Source organism: Ambystoma mexicanum, chromosome 5q (assembly GCF_040938575.1).
Source record: "Ambystoma mexicanum isolate Mex_15411 chromosome 5q, UKY_AmexF1_1, whole genome shotgun sequence".
Taxonomy (NCBI): Eukaryota; Metazoa; Chordata; class Amphibia; order Caudata; family Ambystomatidae; genus Ambystoma; species Ambystoma mexicanum.
In genome coordinates, this window is record NC_090933.1 from 349,510,396 (window position 1) to 349,527,808 (window position 17,413).

At 43.9% G+C, this 17,413-nt stretch overlaps 1 protein-coding gene across 1 annotated transcript in view; it reads left to right on the top strand.

Annotated features, from left to right (window-relative positions):
- The first annotated feature begins 6,950 nt into the window (after window positions 1–6,950).
- The window catches only part of PTPN2 (protein tyrosine phosphatase non-receptor type 2), a 1,450,306-nt gene continuing 1,439,843 nt past the window's right edge, over window positions 6,951–17,413 (top strand). The window contains exon 1 of the mRNA XM_069620828.1: window positions 6,951–7,172. Coding sequence (XP_069476929.1) covers window positions 7,116–7,172 — 57 coding nt within the window. The 5' untranslated portion in view covers window positions 6,951–7,115. The remainder of the gene's footprint in view (window positions 7,173–17,413) is intronic.

Here is a 17,413-nt window from a genome sequence, read left to right on the forward strand (position 1 = left end):
ATCAGCTACAAGATCCGGAGCATGAACGTTGATCATAGGCTCCCAGGTCCGGTCTTCTGGACCACAACCCTTTCAATCGACAAGAAAAAAATCAAATCACCTTAGAAACCTTGGTATCCAATATCCAATGAACTTCATACTCGTCGGAACCCAGGACCGGCAAGGGCTGGTCCCGAACAAGTAAACTAGTAGACTCTCAGAGGGTTTGAGAAGGGAGACATGAAACACAGTATGTATTTTCCAGGAATCAGGAAGTGACTATCGCTCAGCCACAGGATTAATGACCTCAGACACCACAAAAGGACCAGCAAAATGTGGCAGCAGGGATTTACGTACGAGCAAACGTAGATTTTCTGTGGAAAGCCAGACCTTCATATCCTTCCTGTAAGTCAGTGAGGGCAACCAGTGAGCATCTGCAAAAACTTTAGTACGGAGCTGGGCATCCAATAGGTGTCTTCTAACTTTCGTTTGTAGTGTGAGCAGATTAGCAACACATGATTGGGCAGCAAGGTTGCTATCCACCGGCATAGGAGAGAGAGGCAGTGTACGAGGATGATGACCAAAAAGAGCAAAAAACGGAGTGACATTCGTTGCCGAATGCACCGAATTATTATAAGCAAACTCCGCCATAGACAAAATAGAAGTCCATGAGACCTGATGTTGGATTAGTAAACACCTCAAATACTGTTCAAGGGTAGCATTGAGACGCTCTGTTTGCCCATCACTCTGAGGATGATAAGCACTTGAGTATCTGTCCTCAATGCCCAAAGATCGGGTCAAAGCCCTCCAAAGTCGAGAAGTGAATTGCGCACCACGGTCCGAGACTATGATCTTTGGCAAGCCAAAATACCTAAACACCTTTTTAACAAAAAGTTCCGCCAACACAGGAGCTGTGGGCAAACCCTGACATGGAATGCATAAAGCGTATTTGGTGAGAAAATCCACAACAACCCAGATGGAGTCAAAACCCTGGCCAGGAGGCAGTTCCACAATAAAATCCATGGAAATCATGGTCCAGGGAATTCTTGGTACAGGCAAGGGATGTAACAACCCCATGGGTTTTGTGTGAGCAGTCTTGCCCTGAGCACACACTTCACAAGTGGAAATATAACGTGTAACTGAGGATAACAAGTCATTCCACCAACACCACCTACGCAATAGTTCTAAGGTTTTCCTCGTGCCAGGATGTGCCGTGAATCTGGAGTCGTGACACCACTGAAGGGCCAAGGTGCGTCTCTTGTCATCCGGTAGAAATATTCTGCTGCATATATACGGTAAGGAGTGTACCACCTCTATGTACCACCTCTACACCCATGTCAGATAAGGAATGTACATTAGCCTTGACCCATGCCTTTAACATAGATTTCATGGATATTTGCACTGTACAACCACACACCACTTGATGTGGCAGTATTAGAGTACCTTGAGAGGCCCTTGGGACCGAAAAACCTGGAATATGTGACAAGGCATCTGCCTTGGTATGACAGGAACTTGGTCTATATGTGATCGTAAAATTGAACATACAGAAAAACTCATGCCATCTTGCGTGTCTGGCGGTAGTGCATTTTACCGACTAAAGGGCAACTAGGTTACGGTGATCAGTATAAACCTGAACGGGAACAGGGGCACCCATTAATGGTGTCTTCAAACAACAAAAGCATTTCTGACTGCCAATAACTCCTTCTCGGTAATGGTGTCATTTCATTTGTGGGAATTGAGTTTTCGTGAATGGTAGGCCACTGGATGGAGTGCCTTAGAATCTGGACAATGTTGAGATAGAATGGCACCCAATGCTGTCTCCGAGGCATCAGCTTCAACTACAAAAGGAAGCAATGGATTGGGATGTTGTAGCACAGGTGCTGAGGTAAAGCCGCCTTGAGTGACTCAAAAGCTTTAGTAGCTGCATTATTCCACTCAAATGGGCACTTGCTACTAGTAAGTGCAGTAAGAGGGGCTACTATCTCAGAAAAAGACCTTACAAATCTATGATAACATTTTGAAAAACCCAAGAATGACTGAAGTTCTTTCAAAGATTTTGGTATTGGCCATTCAAGAACCGCACAGGATTCAGAGGTACTCATACATATGCCATGGTTTGTGGTTTCGTAACCCAAAAATTCCACTGCCTGAACGTGAAAAATACACTTTTCCAACTTGGCATATAAAGAATGCTCCCTTAAATGCTGCAGGACCTGAGTAATGTGTTGCACATGGAGGTCATAAGATCTAGAATACACAAGGATATCGTCGAGATATACAATGGCAAATTGATCCATAATGTGTCGGAATATGTCATTAATGAAATGTTGGAATGTTGCTGGTGCATTGCACAAACCAAACGGCATTACACAATACTCAAATAAACCGTATTTCGTTTTGAAAGCAGTTTTCCATTCGTCATCTTGTCTTATCCGGACCAGATTATATGCCCCACGGAGATCCAGTTTAGTAAATATCTTTGAGGATCCTAACTGATCCAAAAGGATCGAAATGAAAGGAATGGGATATCGATTCCTAATGGTAATAGTGTTTAAGTCCCTATAATCGATGCATGGCCAAAGATCCCCCTCTTTCTTGGGTACAAAGAATAGTGGTGAAGCAGCTGGAGAACGTGATTGATGGATGAAACCGGACCGTAAAGATTTGTCAATGTATTCTCTGAGGATCTTATCCTCCTTTTGAGACAAAGAATATATACGCCCGGAGGGAACCTTAGCTCCAGGTACTAAGTCGATGGGGCAGTCGTATGGTCTGTACGGCGGAAGGACGTCAGCCCCTTTCGCATCAAAAATGTCCATGTATTCTCTGTATTCTTTAGGCATTGGAGTAGCGAGAACCGCCCCGACTGCAGCAGACGCAGTGCCCAATGATCGACAAGGATTCAATGGTTCTGCTGCCGCAGAATAACATAGTTTCTCACAGTAACTGGATACAAACTCCACTTCACCAGATTGTCCATCTACCACAGGGTTGTGACGTCTTAGCCACGGCAGACCTAATATTAATCGGTATTGAGAAGCAGCAATTACATCGAAACTAATAAGTTCTTGATGTCCGTTTGACATGATCATGGTCACTTCCATCGTCTGTTCAGTAACAAGACCCGAAATTAGTGTAGATCCATCTACTGCATTGACTTGATCGGGATGTGGTTTGGATACGACTGGAATACCTAATTTTCTGACAAAGGTATTATCAATGTAGTTGCCAGTCGCTGCAGAATCCAGAACAGCATCGATAAACCATTCCTGCTCAGCCGCAGAAGAGAATCTTATCGGAATGGTGAAAGGTATTGAAGTCATGGAGTCAAAAACAACAGAGCTCGGCAGATGGACTCCTTCTAGGGCCGAACTCTGGCGTTTTCCATTCGCTTGGATTTCTTGTGGCATTCTTTTAACAGATGTTCTGCTGACCCACAATAGAAGCATACATTGTTCTTCTTTCGCAACTCCCTCTTTTGTGGAGAAAGAGGACCTCTAGTGGCCCCAATCTGCATAGGTTCTGGACCTCCTACAACTGGAGCGGGCGAGTTCAAGGCCAAAGGAACCAATGGCCTTTTTTCACCCTTCCTTTCAGCTTTGTGGGCATCTATCTGAAGAATCATATCAAGGAGTTCAGGGAATGTGGTAGGCACAATTGGCACCGTAGCTATAATATCCTTAAGAGAATCCGAAAGACCCTTATAGACCAGAGAAACCTTTTATCCTCCAGCCACACTGTCCCAGCCACAAGTTGGTTAAACTTAGCCAGATAAATCAGTAAAGAAGAGTCGCCCTGTTACAACCCCAAACGTTCCAGATCAGTAGCCTGGGTCTTGTACCTAGTATCAAAGACCTTGCTCATAGCCTCTATCAGGGGATCACAATCAAATAGTAAAGGACTACCTTGTTCCAACAAAGGATTCGCCCAAGATGCAGCCGTGCCACCTAAATGTGACAATATGAATGCTGCCTTTGTGGTAGAATCGGGAAAAGAAACGGGTCTACAAAGAAAATGTAGACTACACTGATTAAGAAAAGTACGGGAGGTATTTGGGTCCCCATTAAACCTTTCCGGAGGAGCTATAGGAAATTGGGCCGGTCATTTACACTGGACCAGTTTCCTGCCTAGCCTGACCTGAATCAGAACCAGAGGATTGAGCAAGCTCTGGTTCCATTACTGCAGAAGGTTGCATTCCGACCTGTAAGGCGTCAATGCGCTGTTGAGTAGCGACATGAGCTGCGGTCATATCAGCACGCAAGTCAGAGACCAACTTCACAATCTGGGAAAGGGTCTTGTTCCGGTTCCATTATTAAGGCTTCTGATTATGTCAGAATCCGCTTTGATAATGTTGAACTCGTAGTGTAGGTGAAGAATTCTGCCTAACAATACACCCCTGTGTATGGATAAAAACCAAACACACAGGAGTGTGTTCTTCGGGAGAATGGACCCGGACTGGACTGCAGGAAGACTGGACACCGAACTGGATTGCAGGACCCAATAGATGCTGGACTGGAAGATGACCTTTCTATTGCCTAAAGGGTAAGGTCCAGATTAAGAGACAGTAACAAGAACAAAAACTGGAATTCATACAAAACTGTCCTTAACACTAACCTGATGGTTTCTTTAATGAGGCACGGAAAAAGTATGAAGTGTACGAGGATGGGCCTTATACAGAATGTGAGAATTTGACCTAAAATATAATGTAATAGTATTCGTTCAGTTTGAGTGGCAGAAGCACAACTACTAATAAAGACAACAGAATTACAGAGAGAATCTTACCAGTCAAATACTTCAACTCCTCTCTCGGTGATGAATGGAAACGAAAATCAATGACACAATCAGCCAAAAGGATTTCTTTAGTGGGAGGACTATTCCTGACGAAACGCGGACCTCTAAGGCCAGGCAGTCCCAGTAATCCAAACCCTGACGAACCGAGGACGCTCCTCACCTCCCCAACGAAGTACCAAGGCAGTCTCTAGTTCGTTCATGCTGGGAGGTGGGGGGAGTACCTTGAGGCTGATTGTATGGATTTCCGCAGACCAGGAAGAAACCGGCAGGAATCCATGTAGTTGAAATCCGAGTCGGCAACAGTTCGAGCAAAGGTTATCCAGGGAGATGGCATGAGAAATCTGTGAAACATATCCAAGGTTGAAAAACCGTTCTGGCACAATGATATTCAGGGATGTGGCGTGAGGAATCTGTGAGACAGTCCGTGGTCGGTAACAGTTCAGGTAAGCCAATAAATTGAGCGTAACACAGCAGAAAAGGACAAAGGCAAAGATCAATCCAGGAAACGTGGCAAGGCTTGGAATGCCAGAAAAACAAGAACAAAACAATGTTAGCGCACACTTCTCAAAATCAGAAGTCGCGAATTTCCAGAAGGAGGGTCTTAAATCCACTCACAAGACGGGCAGTGCGTATCCACGTAGTTACGTTACTGGAAGCGTCCTAATCTCCAAGGTAGCTGCCAACGTTTCTTAAAGGAGACGTAATATTTACTTGCAGCCGTACATGGGAAACGTTTAACTTGATGACTAGGACGTGATGTAAGCCGTCTGGGTTCTTCAGTAACGGTGAAACGTCTCGTGTGCCCTGCATTCCTGAGAGCTATGAAGTGTATGGGTTAGTATAGATGTTGTTAAGATGTTTTGTTGTTGTCATCATGGAAAAGGAGGAGTGTGGTGCTGGCCCTTTAAGGGTTGAGCATGCGGCGCAGTGCGTGCAGTGGTGGAAATGGAAAAAATGTGGTGGGGGATCCCACAACACAAGGGCCGGGTGGGGGAGGAGTTTGAGGGGGGCGGTGCATTGCCTTTTACCGCCAGCTTTGGCACTGCTGTGTAATGCACAATGCTCGCTACATGTAGAACTGAAAGGAATCAGCTGTACATGTAGCGAGCATTGTGCATTACACACCAGTGCCAAAGCTGCGGTAAAAGGCAATGCTGCCGTCGCCGGCTTTGGCACTGGTGTGTAATGCACAATGCTCGCTACATGTACAACTGAAAGGAATCAGTTGTACATGTAGTGAGCATTGTGCATTACACACCAGAGTCAAAGCCGCGGTAAAAGGCAATGCTGCCGTTGCGGGCGCTTTTTTTCCTTTTTTTGTTTTTTAAGTATTCCAGCGCGGTTCATGGGTTTGGGCGGCTGACTCTGGCCGGATCCCGAGATCCGGCTCCATATATGGTGCCGGATCTCGGATCCGCCGAGAGCCGGCCCAATGACCAGCACTGGCTGCATGCGTATAAATAAACGGGGCAGTCCCGGCCGCGGTAGTCTGACCGGGGAGCCTGAACTACACAGACGTGTCCGTGTTCATGTCTGTAGCGGGAGGGCGCTCACGGGTGGTCGAGGGGCTTGGAGATTGCCCCAGAACACTGCCTACCAGAGCCCCCAAACAGTAGAGCGTAATACCAAGGCTGAGGGCCGCCTCCTGCTCTTTAAGTGTGTCAAAGCCTCTGACACCTTTCATGCAGTGAAGTCAACTGCATGAGCTGGACAGTACAACTGTGAGTACAGGAATCAACCCTGCCCTGTGTTGTTATAACAGGTGTCCAAATAAACACCCAATCAAACCTCAATAGTGTTCTGTCATCCTTCCAGGCCACTACAGTATGTTGTGTGTGAACATATGCTGAACTGTAGCATCAGTTCTGACCTAGATTGTTGTACGTATTAAAAAAAAGAATGACTCGGCATAAGGGTGGGTGAATACTAAAGTTGAACACTGGAAAAAACGTCAGACGCTGCTGTCTAGTTTCCAGTCGCAGGACAATGCGACATTTATCGGACTTGCCGTAAGGAACCCGGTGGTTTTGGTTTGCACAGAAGTAGGGTCACTTATTGCAACTGCGTAACTAAAGACAACGGTGTAGGCAGTGACCCCGCCTCTGCTGATGACATCACTCGCCAGGTACTTTCCTCCCCTGGTACCAGACGTAGGATCTTCCGGGAGGGAACATGACGTCACAACGCATGCGCTGAGTGCCGAATGACAGTGGCAGGGGAGACAGCGCGAGGCTGATATCCCTCTGCCCTGCAGCTTGCCGCTGGGAATGATCCGATTGGCTACTTAGGATAAATACTCTGCCCGCTCGCCGCCCCTTTCTACCCGGCAGCAGCCTCCGGGAGACATGGAGCGGGAGTTCCAAGACATCGATTCGGCCAACCGTTGGAACCCTGTATACACGGTAAGTCTGCATGAGAGTTTGGACTTGCTGGGACACGCACATGAGCGACTTTGTCAGGCGCACTCTGTCTCACAGTGCGGAAATACCCTTACATTCACCCTGTGCCAAGTGTCGGGCTCGCTATGAAAGGGAAGGCAGTTTTGGAGGCTCAAGCCCAAGTGCACGGCTCTTGTGATGTTTTGTAGACCCAACAACAGGCTGCGCATGCGCAACACTAGTGTAGCGTGAGCAGTTGAAAAAAGTAAATAAAGTAATACAGGCCCCCGCGCTCCGGTTACAAACACTCTGCAGCAGCGATCCATCCAGTTGAGGTTCCTAACGCCTCATTGAAAATCTGCTCCCTTCGTGGACCAACGGTCTTTAAGCTTCTTTAATCATTTGCGTGTTATGTCAAGTTGCAATGTTATGGTTCCTATGTCTGGATGATAAGCGAATTTTAATTCTTCTGTGGCTGGAGAAAATCAAATGAGGCCATTCCTGCTATCCGCTCTACAGTTGTGCAATTTTACAGGGCTTTTATACTCTTCCCCAAATCACCACCGTAGCTGTCCTAGCGCCTAGCTTGTCTGGACTTATGTGACACTGTGCCCTCCTACAAGTTATCCGGATCGTACTCTCTGGAAGCAAAAGGAAGGGCACGGCAAGATACGTGGATGGCGAAGAATGATGGACAATGTGTGGTAGAGTGATTGCAACGATATGGTTATTTGGATCCTTTGTATGGACCTTGTCAGATATGAAGAAGATATTATTTAACTTTAGTTTAGTTTGAATTCAATTATCTTTACGAGGCAGTTTCAAAGGATATTTATGTAATGTCGTTACGTGTTTGGTTGCGTGATGTTCCAAACTCACTTTTTTTCAAAAATTGTTTTGAATTGGTAAAAGTCCATCTCCCAATTTAGAGATCCAGCCAATTAATTGGAAAAGCCTTAAGTTTAGATTTTTAATTGAATTCATAGGCTGCCCCGGCTATTTCCCCATAGCCGTACCAAGTACGTTTTGCAAAGGCCATACCATATCTTTTAATGTGTAGCATTATCCGCTTTAGCTATATGTGTCCTTCTAATTAGGTCAACCCGACACTGGGCCTCATTACACGGATGGCGGAGAACCATGGCGCTATTAGCGCCATGGTTCATGCCGGTACATTACCGGCACCGCCTTGGCGGAAAGGGGAATTACCGCCCCATTCCAAGGTTGGCGGGGCGGTAATCCCCCCCTTCCACCATTACCCTTCCCCATTACCATTTTTGCCCCATAGGGCTCAATGGGAATGGGGAAGGCGGTAATTACGGTACTGCAAATTGCGGTACCGTAATTAGCTCCCTGGGTCCCTTTGCGGGTTGGTTTTTAACACCTGCTAAAAGCAGGCGTTAAATCCCCCAACCCGCAAAGGGACCTCGTAGTAAGGCGGTATTTTACCGGTACCGGTTAATCCTTACCGCCATCCGTGTAATGAGGCCCACTACTCTAATTTTCTCAGATCTACTGGGTCTACTGAGGTAGACCCAGTAGATGCTGCCATGTTTTACCTTTTAAAACCTTCAACCAGGAATATTTACATAGACCAATTCAAACCCATGCAAGATTGACTGTTTATACATAAAGAAAACGGCTTTCAATGTTTATCCCGCTGTTTGCATATCTATTTTTTAATCATTAGTGTTCATGCTATTGCCACGTTTGCTCACATGCAGCTCCAGGCTGTTATCCCTAGTTCTAATGCCTAGATGGCTGTAGTCACTTCCTCTATAATCTCCCCCCTCCAACCCCCCATACATCGCTTGGGTGGTAGGGGGGTGTTAACACGTCTTGGTGTGCCAAAATACATATATTTGGTCTTAAAAAAGGTTTAGTACAAATACTATTCTCTTTAGTGTAAGCACTCAATTCTCTTACAGTTCTGACGTCCTAGACGTTTGTAGTCAGCCAGAATCGCGTCATCTGCAGACGACAGCCAAGTGATATGAACTTTGCCGATTTTGGGAGGCACATTATCAACACCATCAGACGTTCCAGGAGGTGGGTTAGGTGAAGATTAAACAGCATGGGTAACAGCGCACAGACCTGTTTGAGTCCCTTATAGGTGGGGGTATCTTGAGCATAGGAACCCATGCTGTTCAACCTCACCTGTATTATAGTACCAGCAGATTTCTGGGTATATTTTTCACTTTTCGAACTTTCTCTACATAATGTTAAAGGACATTTGTACCGCGCACTATCGCCACCATAGTGGTCCCTTGGCGCTCTGGCGGCTCTGAAAGAGGAGGGGAGGTTGAGTTAGTGGGAGGAAGCAGGAAAAGTGCAAGAGAGCAGTGATGTGCCGTTGACAGCCTCAGTCCGGTGGGTCCGTTGGCTCGGCTTGGGGTGTTTTGTGGTCCGTAGTCGTCGTGTGCTGTTGTGCAAGTCTATGTGTGGTTTGTTTTGTTGTTGCATTGTTGTGAAGTTTGTGCGGATTGCTGTGTTTTAGGTTTGTGGTTGTTTGGTTAGAGTTTGAGAGGTGTATGCAGAGGGATGGAATTGTTGGTTGGTTAGTTGGCATTGCTGTCCTTGCAATTTTGTGATTCCATCTAGGTGTGGCACATGCTAACAGTCACATTTCTATCTAGATGCGACAGAAGCCAAAGTTCAGAATTCCATACGAGTGTGGCATATGCTAACAATCACAACTCCATCTAGATGCGACGCAGGCCAATGTTCACAACAAGTAAAAATAATAAATATGTAGGGGTGAAATTACATTTTGCAAAATTATATACCATCAATTTTGTGACCTTGGAATGATGAAAAGCTGAGCTGGTTCTGACACAGATTGATCCTGCCAGGCCTGCCTGCATTTGAAAATTAAAATCTCTCAAATGTCTCCTATTTGTGGCACGCACCTAACACCGCTCCTAGGTATTTACAATATTTACACACACACTCGTGACAACTTTAAGTATTGAAAAAAAAGTAACCATTTAAACTTTTCATTATTTTTAATTTCTTCTGTGCAAATCTAAATGTATATATAAAAACTGCAGTACCCTCTAATGAATCTCTTGCACCTATGAACTATTCCTCAAGAGCATATAGGCTACAATTAAGCACTGGAATGGTACCCAGCAATAAACAATAGTGGGCTATCTGCCAATGCGCTTCTTTTTTTCAAACAATCATATGAGATATCAACCCTCGGTATTCGTAGGAACCACAATTTTGTCAGTGGTCTGCGATTAGCTATACTATTTAATACCGTAGTATACATTGGCATCATTCTAATCTCAATTGCCGACACATGTTTCCACCATTCAGCCTTTTTCAAGGCAATGAATCCCCTTGTACCTTCAGCGCACGTTCTAATGTATGTACGTTATTTTGTGGTTAATGATAGTTTTATATTTTTATGCATTATTGGCTCCTCTTCCATGGTCCCATCCTAATCACGGTAGATGGGTACCATAGTGCAGCACACATCTAATTCAATCCTGAAGTGTAAGTTGATCTCATATTAAGTGGATGTTGTACATATTGGCTGTATTCAGCCCGAGATTGACGTTCCGCAAAAGTAGGGATTACATTTTTCACTTTAGATGTGCCCAGATAAAGCACATGTGTATTAACCCACTTGTCTATCTTGCCAGATCAATAGATGACGGTGAACATTTCATTTCTAAAATTGGCTGTAAAACCATTCCTAGAAGCTTGGTTTTGAAACCCAGAAAATTCTTAGAATAGCTCAGTGGATTAAGAACCTGCAGAAAAGATCTAGCTGCAGGTTATACATAAATAACTGCAGCTGGTATGTTAGCATATATATATATATATATATATATATATATATATATATATATATATATATAAAGGAAGGAAAACCTACCGCACTCCAGGCGAACACAGATATCTCCACAGGTAAGGGTCAGTGAGATGATGAAAAACCCGACCCAGCTCCTGTTAAAGTGCTGTTTATTATTTTTTAAAAAGGACTAACAAAATGTCACGCAGTAGGTCTGACAAAAAATCAACAGAGGCAGGACGCCATCCTGCTAGACAAGACGCGTTTCGCGCACCACTCTGCGCTTGTTCACTTGTGAGGATGTAATGCAGACTGCAGTAATAAAAGGACAAACATAAGTCCTACTGCTATGTCTGCTACTAACAGCTAGATGAGGGACTTTGTGCGAACAGGTCGGCAGACATCTTAGAACGTGTAATAGCAATGAGGTAATAGTCAAATAAAGCAGCGAACGCAGAAAGGCATACAAACAATAATGATGCCATTTAGATGAATAAAAACGTAACAAAAGAAAACATATTTTAACTTATTAGCACTGCGTTTGCTTACTGAAATCCCACGTGTTTTTGTTCTAATAGTCTCACTGCAAAACAGTCAGTAATCATGAAGCGGTATGGTGTTAAAACAGAATCCATAAATATCCACAGCATTAAGTTAGTTCCAAGATAAAATAATTAAAGAAGTGAAGTGTATATTAAACACCTCATAATTAAAATGGAACACATATGAGCACAGTGGAACACATTTTGTTGGTGCATGCCACAATACAATTTTTGGAAAGCACACATGTTCATACAATTTGAGGCCTTGAGCAAATATTGTATAGACCAACCGCAAATTGATGTATCCAATTTACAGAACAGTCAATAAAGTGCATAGTGCAAAATATTGCTGGCAGCATATAACATAAAGGGCAGCATAATTTACATCAAAACACATAATATTATTAAAACTCGGAAGCAAATAAAGTGCATAGTGCAAAGTCTAGATTGAGTCGAGCATGAGAGTGCAAAATCAGTAATAAGCAACATAATGTATCCATGCAAAATCGACATTAGTACAGGCTTGTATTCCAAGACAGCAAAGTGCATAGTGCTAGCAGCATATATGGTAATGTGCAAAATCAGCATTATTAAAAGCTTGCACTGCAAGACGATAAGGTGCATAGTGCAGATTGACTGGCAGTACATACAGGAATGTGCAAAATACAGCATCAGTGCAAGTATTGTGTTGACAAAGCACACAATCTTGCACCAGACTAAGCGCATAGCAAGGAGTTGTAATAAAATGGACAATATATGTACTACATCACATAAAAGCTCAGGCAACAATGAACCTATGTATGAGAAAGAAAAAACAAAAATGGTATATATATATCTGAAGAAAAAACCAATGGAGAGAAAGAATGAATAAAAAGGGCAACACCAACCGTATAGACCTCCCTATAAGAATTGATAATGTAGCTGAAAACCTCACAAAAAAAGCTATACAATAAAGGCAGCCCAAGGGAAAAACCCAAGGGAGAAATGGTGATTTCTTAACCAAAGGAAACCACCTCAACCTAGGTCAAAGTAGGATACAACACTGAGAGAAGGGAGCAAGGAACCCACCACCAGAAAGAACATGACAAAACGGGAATCATCTAATATTCAACAACATCATTAAGAAGAACCCACTAACTATACTCTAATACAAGTATAAAGCTCCTCTATATTGTGACCTCTCTGGGTTTTGGTATCAAAATCTAAAAAGAATGAACTTGGTTTCTAGCTGTCTCAACTTTAAAGTCCGGTCATCACCTCTCTGATGGATAGGAACATGTGCCACTCCATAGAAGGTCTGAAGATGAAAATCATTGTCATGATACTGCTTAAAGTGTTTAGCCATAGGGTAAGTAGGGTCTGAATATTTTATGGCTCTCCAATGCTGCGGGACTCTCAATTTGAGTTTACAGGTAGTACTGCCTACATACCATTTCAAGCATGGGCATGAGCGGATATAAACCACAAAGGCTGTGTCACAATTAATGAAGTGTTTGATTTCATGAGTGACAGCTGTAACAGGATGTTTGAAAGACTTTTGTACCATTGCATGTGGACACACCTTACATTTGGAACACTTGGTGAAACCAGACGGGGGGTAAGAAACTAAAAACCAATATGTATGAGTGAAGGAACACGCTTGTAGGTTAGTGTCGGACATGTTGAAATTAAAGGACATAAGTCTTTGTCCAAATTAAGTACACGCCAATGTTTCTGAATAATTCCCCGGACTTTGGAAGAGGCATTGTCATAAGTCACAATCAAGCGAAGATCATCATTGTTTGTTAATTTGTTAGAGCTTGTGCCATATAGAAGTTTGTCTCTAGAAAGGCCACGTGCCCTCAAATAGGCGGATTCAATAATTTTTCTTGTCGTAGCCTTGTGTTACAAAATCCATAGCTGCCAGGACAAAACATCTTGGTGTCCGTACAGTTCTGACGAAAACTAATACATTCGCCGTATGGAATGCTCTTTTTACATGATGGTGGGTGGCAGCTAGTGGCATGAAGTGGAAGCCCGGTGTTTGAAGATTTCTTGTACAGAGATGTATGCATACCCAAAGTATCAAGAGTGACAGTTAAATCAAGGTATACAATTTCATGGTCACTGTGGAAACTGCTCTCCTGAACATCCGTGAAGATCTGCTCCCCAACTTTGACTCTAACGTTTCATCTGTCCTCCTCCTCGATCTCTCTTCTGCCTTCGACACAGTCAACCATACCATCATGCTAAACAGTCTCTGTGAAAACCTGGGCATCACTGATCAGGCTCTGGCCTGGCTGACCTCTTTCCTCTCAGATCGACCCTCCCAGGTCCAACTTGGGTCCTTCCTTTTATCTATCTTCCTCTCTACCTGTGGTGTTCCCTAGGGGTCTAAGCTCTCGCCCTGGCTTTTCAACCAATACCTGGCAACTCTCGCCCACTGCATTGCCCTTTTCTGCTCAAATTTCCAGTGCTACACTGATGACACTCAACTCATTTTCAGGCTGCCCTCTGCGACCTCCTCCCCCTCTCTCATCTCTGATTGCCTAACTGCCATTCAAGATTGGTGTGCCGCCAGTGATCTTTGTCTGAATGCTAGCAAGACGGAGATCTTCCTTATCGGCACACCTTCACCATCCTTTCCCCTCACTCTCTGGCGGCCTCCCTTGGCCCTCCTCCTACCCCCACCTGCGAGGCTAAGTACCTCGGGTCATCTTTGACTCCACCCTTTCCTTCTCCGCCCACATCTCTGATGTCTCTAAAAAGTCAAACTTCCGACTGCACCTCCTCAGAGGTACTCTACCTTTCCTCTCCTTCCCCCAGAAGCTCATGGTATCCCAAGCTCTGGTTCTCTCTAGCTTGGACTATTGTAACAGCCTCTTTCTAAATCTACCTGCCTCTACTCTCCGCCCTTTGCAACTAATCCAGAACAGGACTGCAAGACTTGTCCTTGGCCTCAAGCCCTGGGATCGTATCTCTCCAGCTCTGTCTGGATCCAGAACTAATTGCTTGCACTGAACGAGTGCTTTTGTGCTGCTCAAACCTGCACTGCGAGCCAAGGCAGAGGCTCTTGCAGGAGATCGACTGCAGCGCTGAGGAGGCGGGGCTTGTGCCCTTGACGTGACTTATCACGTGACTTTTTTCCAGCTGAAAACGCTCCGCCGTTCGCCCGAGCGGCGCATTACTGTCTGGATCCAGAACTAATTGCTTGCACTGAACGAGTGCTTTTGTGCTGCTCAAACCTGCACTGCGAGCCAAGGCAGAGGCTCTTGCAGGAGATCGACTGCAGCGCTGAGGAGGCGGGGCTTGTGCCCTTGACGTGACTTATCACGTGACTTTTTTCCAGCTGAAAACGCTCCGCCGTTCACCCTTGCGGCGTAAAGCCCGACGGGGACAAGCCTGCTGGCTGTTGTGCGGCTGTTTGGCGGCACATTCAGAAGGGAGACTGCTGTGATTAGTCACTTTGATCCCTGAGGCTCTATTTCTAACAGTGTTCACGCTCAGGTTCGTGCTGAAAGTAGTGAACCCAATTATATATTGCTAGAACATGAAGATCTTATGATTTTATTATATGCGCTGGTGAGTGAGGGCGAGGCTCTATTCTAATTGCTGACATTTTATCATAAAGTGCTAGGTGCTTGTCACCTCATATTGTGCTAATTCGAATTTTATCAGATTTTGGGTGTAAAGCTAGGTTAGTCTCGATCCACCATTGTTTTATCCTGACATTTATCTAGCAGGCTGAGAACTCTGTCTCTTCATTAATACATTGCACAAGAGCTATATCTTGCATTTTAACTATGGCTAATGGATTGCGTAGCGGGCGGTGCACTGAGGCAATATTGAAAGCTTGTACTGAAACTAATAATGACTCCTTAGGTCACAAAAGGAGTATTCTTGATAATGAGCTATTTGATAATAACACTTTAGCTGAGGTAGCTAAAGACGATAATTTGAATCGTACTGATACTCCAACACAAACTACTTATTTGGCTCAGGTTCATGCCGACCCAACTGCCTCTTTGTACAATTCCATAAAAGAGGAAGTAAATAATGATGCCAGGGTGAGTTTGGGGAGTTGCATAACCCCACTGCTACCTTGCACTTTTAATGAAGACCCGTTTAGGATAACTGAGGAAAATGGCTGAATTAGATGAACAGGTTAATTAATCCATTGATATGATGACCCCACTGGTTCATAGATCATCTAACAAGGGGATTTTTAAACCAACTTGCAGAAAGGACATCATGAAAACTCACAATGAAATAATAGGCGAAGGAGGCTCTGAAGGGGTTTCGCATGCTTTATTGTACTCTCCTGAGCAAATCAAAGATCAAAGAAGGTCCATAAATGATGATCCTGAGGGTAACATATCTGATAGGGGTAGTGTTGAATATCAATCTCCTAGCCCCCTTCTAATATTAATATTAGATCTTCTCGACAAGGACCACGAACTTACCCACTTGGAATTAAAGGCAATTATGCATTATCTCTGTTCCAAGATGGATAAAATTGAGGGCTTTATAACCGCAATTGATACCCTGAGATCTTTGCAAAATGAAATAGGTGGCCAAAGATCAAGAGAGGCTACAAATGAGTGTCATGAGAAAAGTACGCAATGTTCGCTACCTGTGCACCTGGAATGTAATAATTCTGGACAATCACATGGGGTATCATCCGAGCCGCTGAAGTGCAATTGTGAGAAGGATCTGAGTGAGATTAAAGCATCGATAATCGCATTAAACGATACAATAGTTTCACAACTATTTAATAAAGCACAGCCTTTTGATATGCTGCGTAGTCCTATTGCCAAGTTCCGATTTTAGATCTGCCAGATAGCCCTTCTGTCTTGTTGGATGAAATTGAAAAACAAAAAAAAGGCAGAGATTGAAAATATTCACACCGAAGTAACCCCAACCTTTATGTCTCGCCGGGCTAAAAGGATGCATATGCGTGCTGTGAAAAGACTTGCGAAAAGGAGGGAGGCGAAGGTCATAAAATCAACTTCTATCCTAGAAATTGCAGATGAGGAGCACATTGACTTGGACCAGTTGTCCAAAGAGAGTCAGGATGCCCTCACACCTGCAACTGAAGTAAGAGTGGAAAAAGGAGGTGGAGGCCTTGGCACCTCTTTGCTATTGAAGGAAGACGTGCACACCAATACGGGAAGGATAAAAACTAGTATCACACAATTGGCAAAATTAAACTCTCAGAGAACCTTAACTTCCAAAACTGTGTTACATCAAAAAATAGCCACGATTATTCCAAAAGACCACTTAACCCAGGAAAAGGAAAATGAAAAGTATAACACAGATCTCATTATTCAAAACTCGGCAAAAGCCACCTTAAGTGAATATTTCCCTATAGTAGGCAGATGCTGTACGTCGAAAAAGTCAAATAAAACATCAGGACGGAGGAATCAGCGTCTCCCGAGAAATACCTATGAGGAAATCCTACAGTGAGATATGTACTAATGTTCCAAATAATCGAACACATGTAAATAATGTATGCATACTGAGTAATGAAATACAATTAGAAGTAGGAAATAGAAATAGTAATACAATTAATGTAACATGTGATGATTCAATAAGGCTTTAAAATTGTTTATTGGACAAAAAGAAAAATGTAGTGATGGTAAATGGCCAAGGCAAAAAAGCGGAAATGGTTGAGGTACTTTTGAGGACCCAGCCTGGGAATTTATCAATAAATGAAGTAAATAATGTGGGTACCCTTTTTACCCCGAGCCATATATCTATCCATGGTCCTCCATTAAGAAGGTCCTTATCTGAGAATCAAATTAACATGAATAACTCAAATAAGGAATACGATTTATCTGATAGCAAGAGCACATTTTCACTTGAGTCAAATCCCCGTGTGGTTACTAAGGCATCCCCATTGGCTGTAACATTAATAAATACAGGAAAAAACACACCTCCCA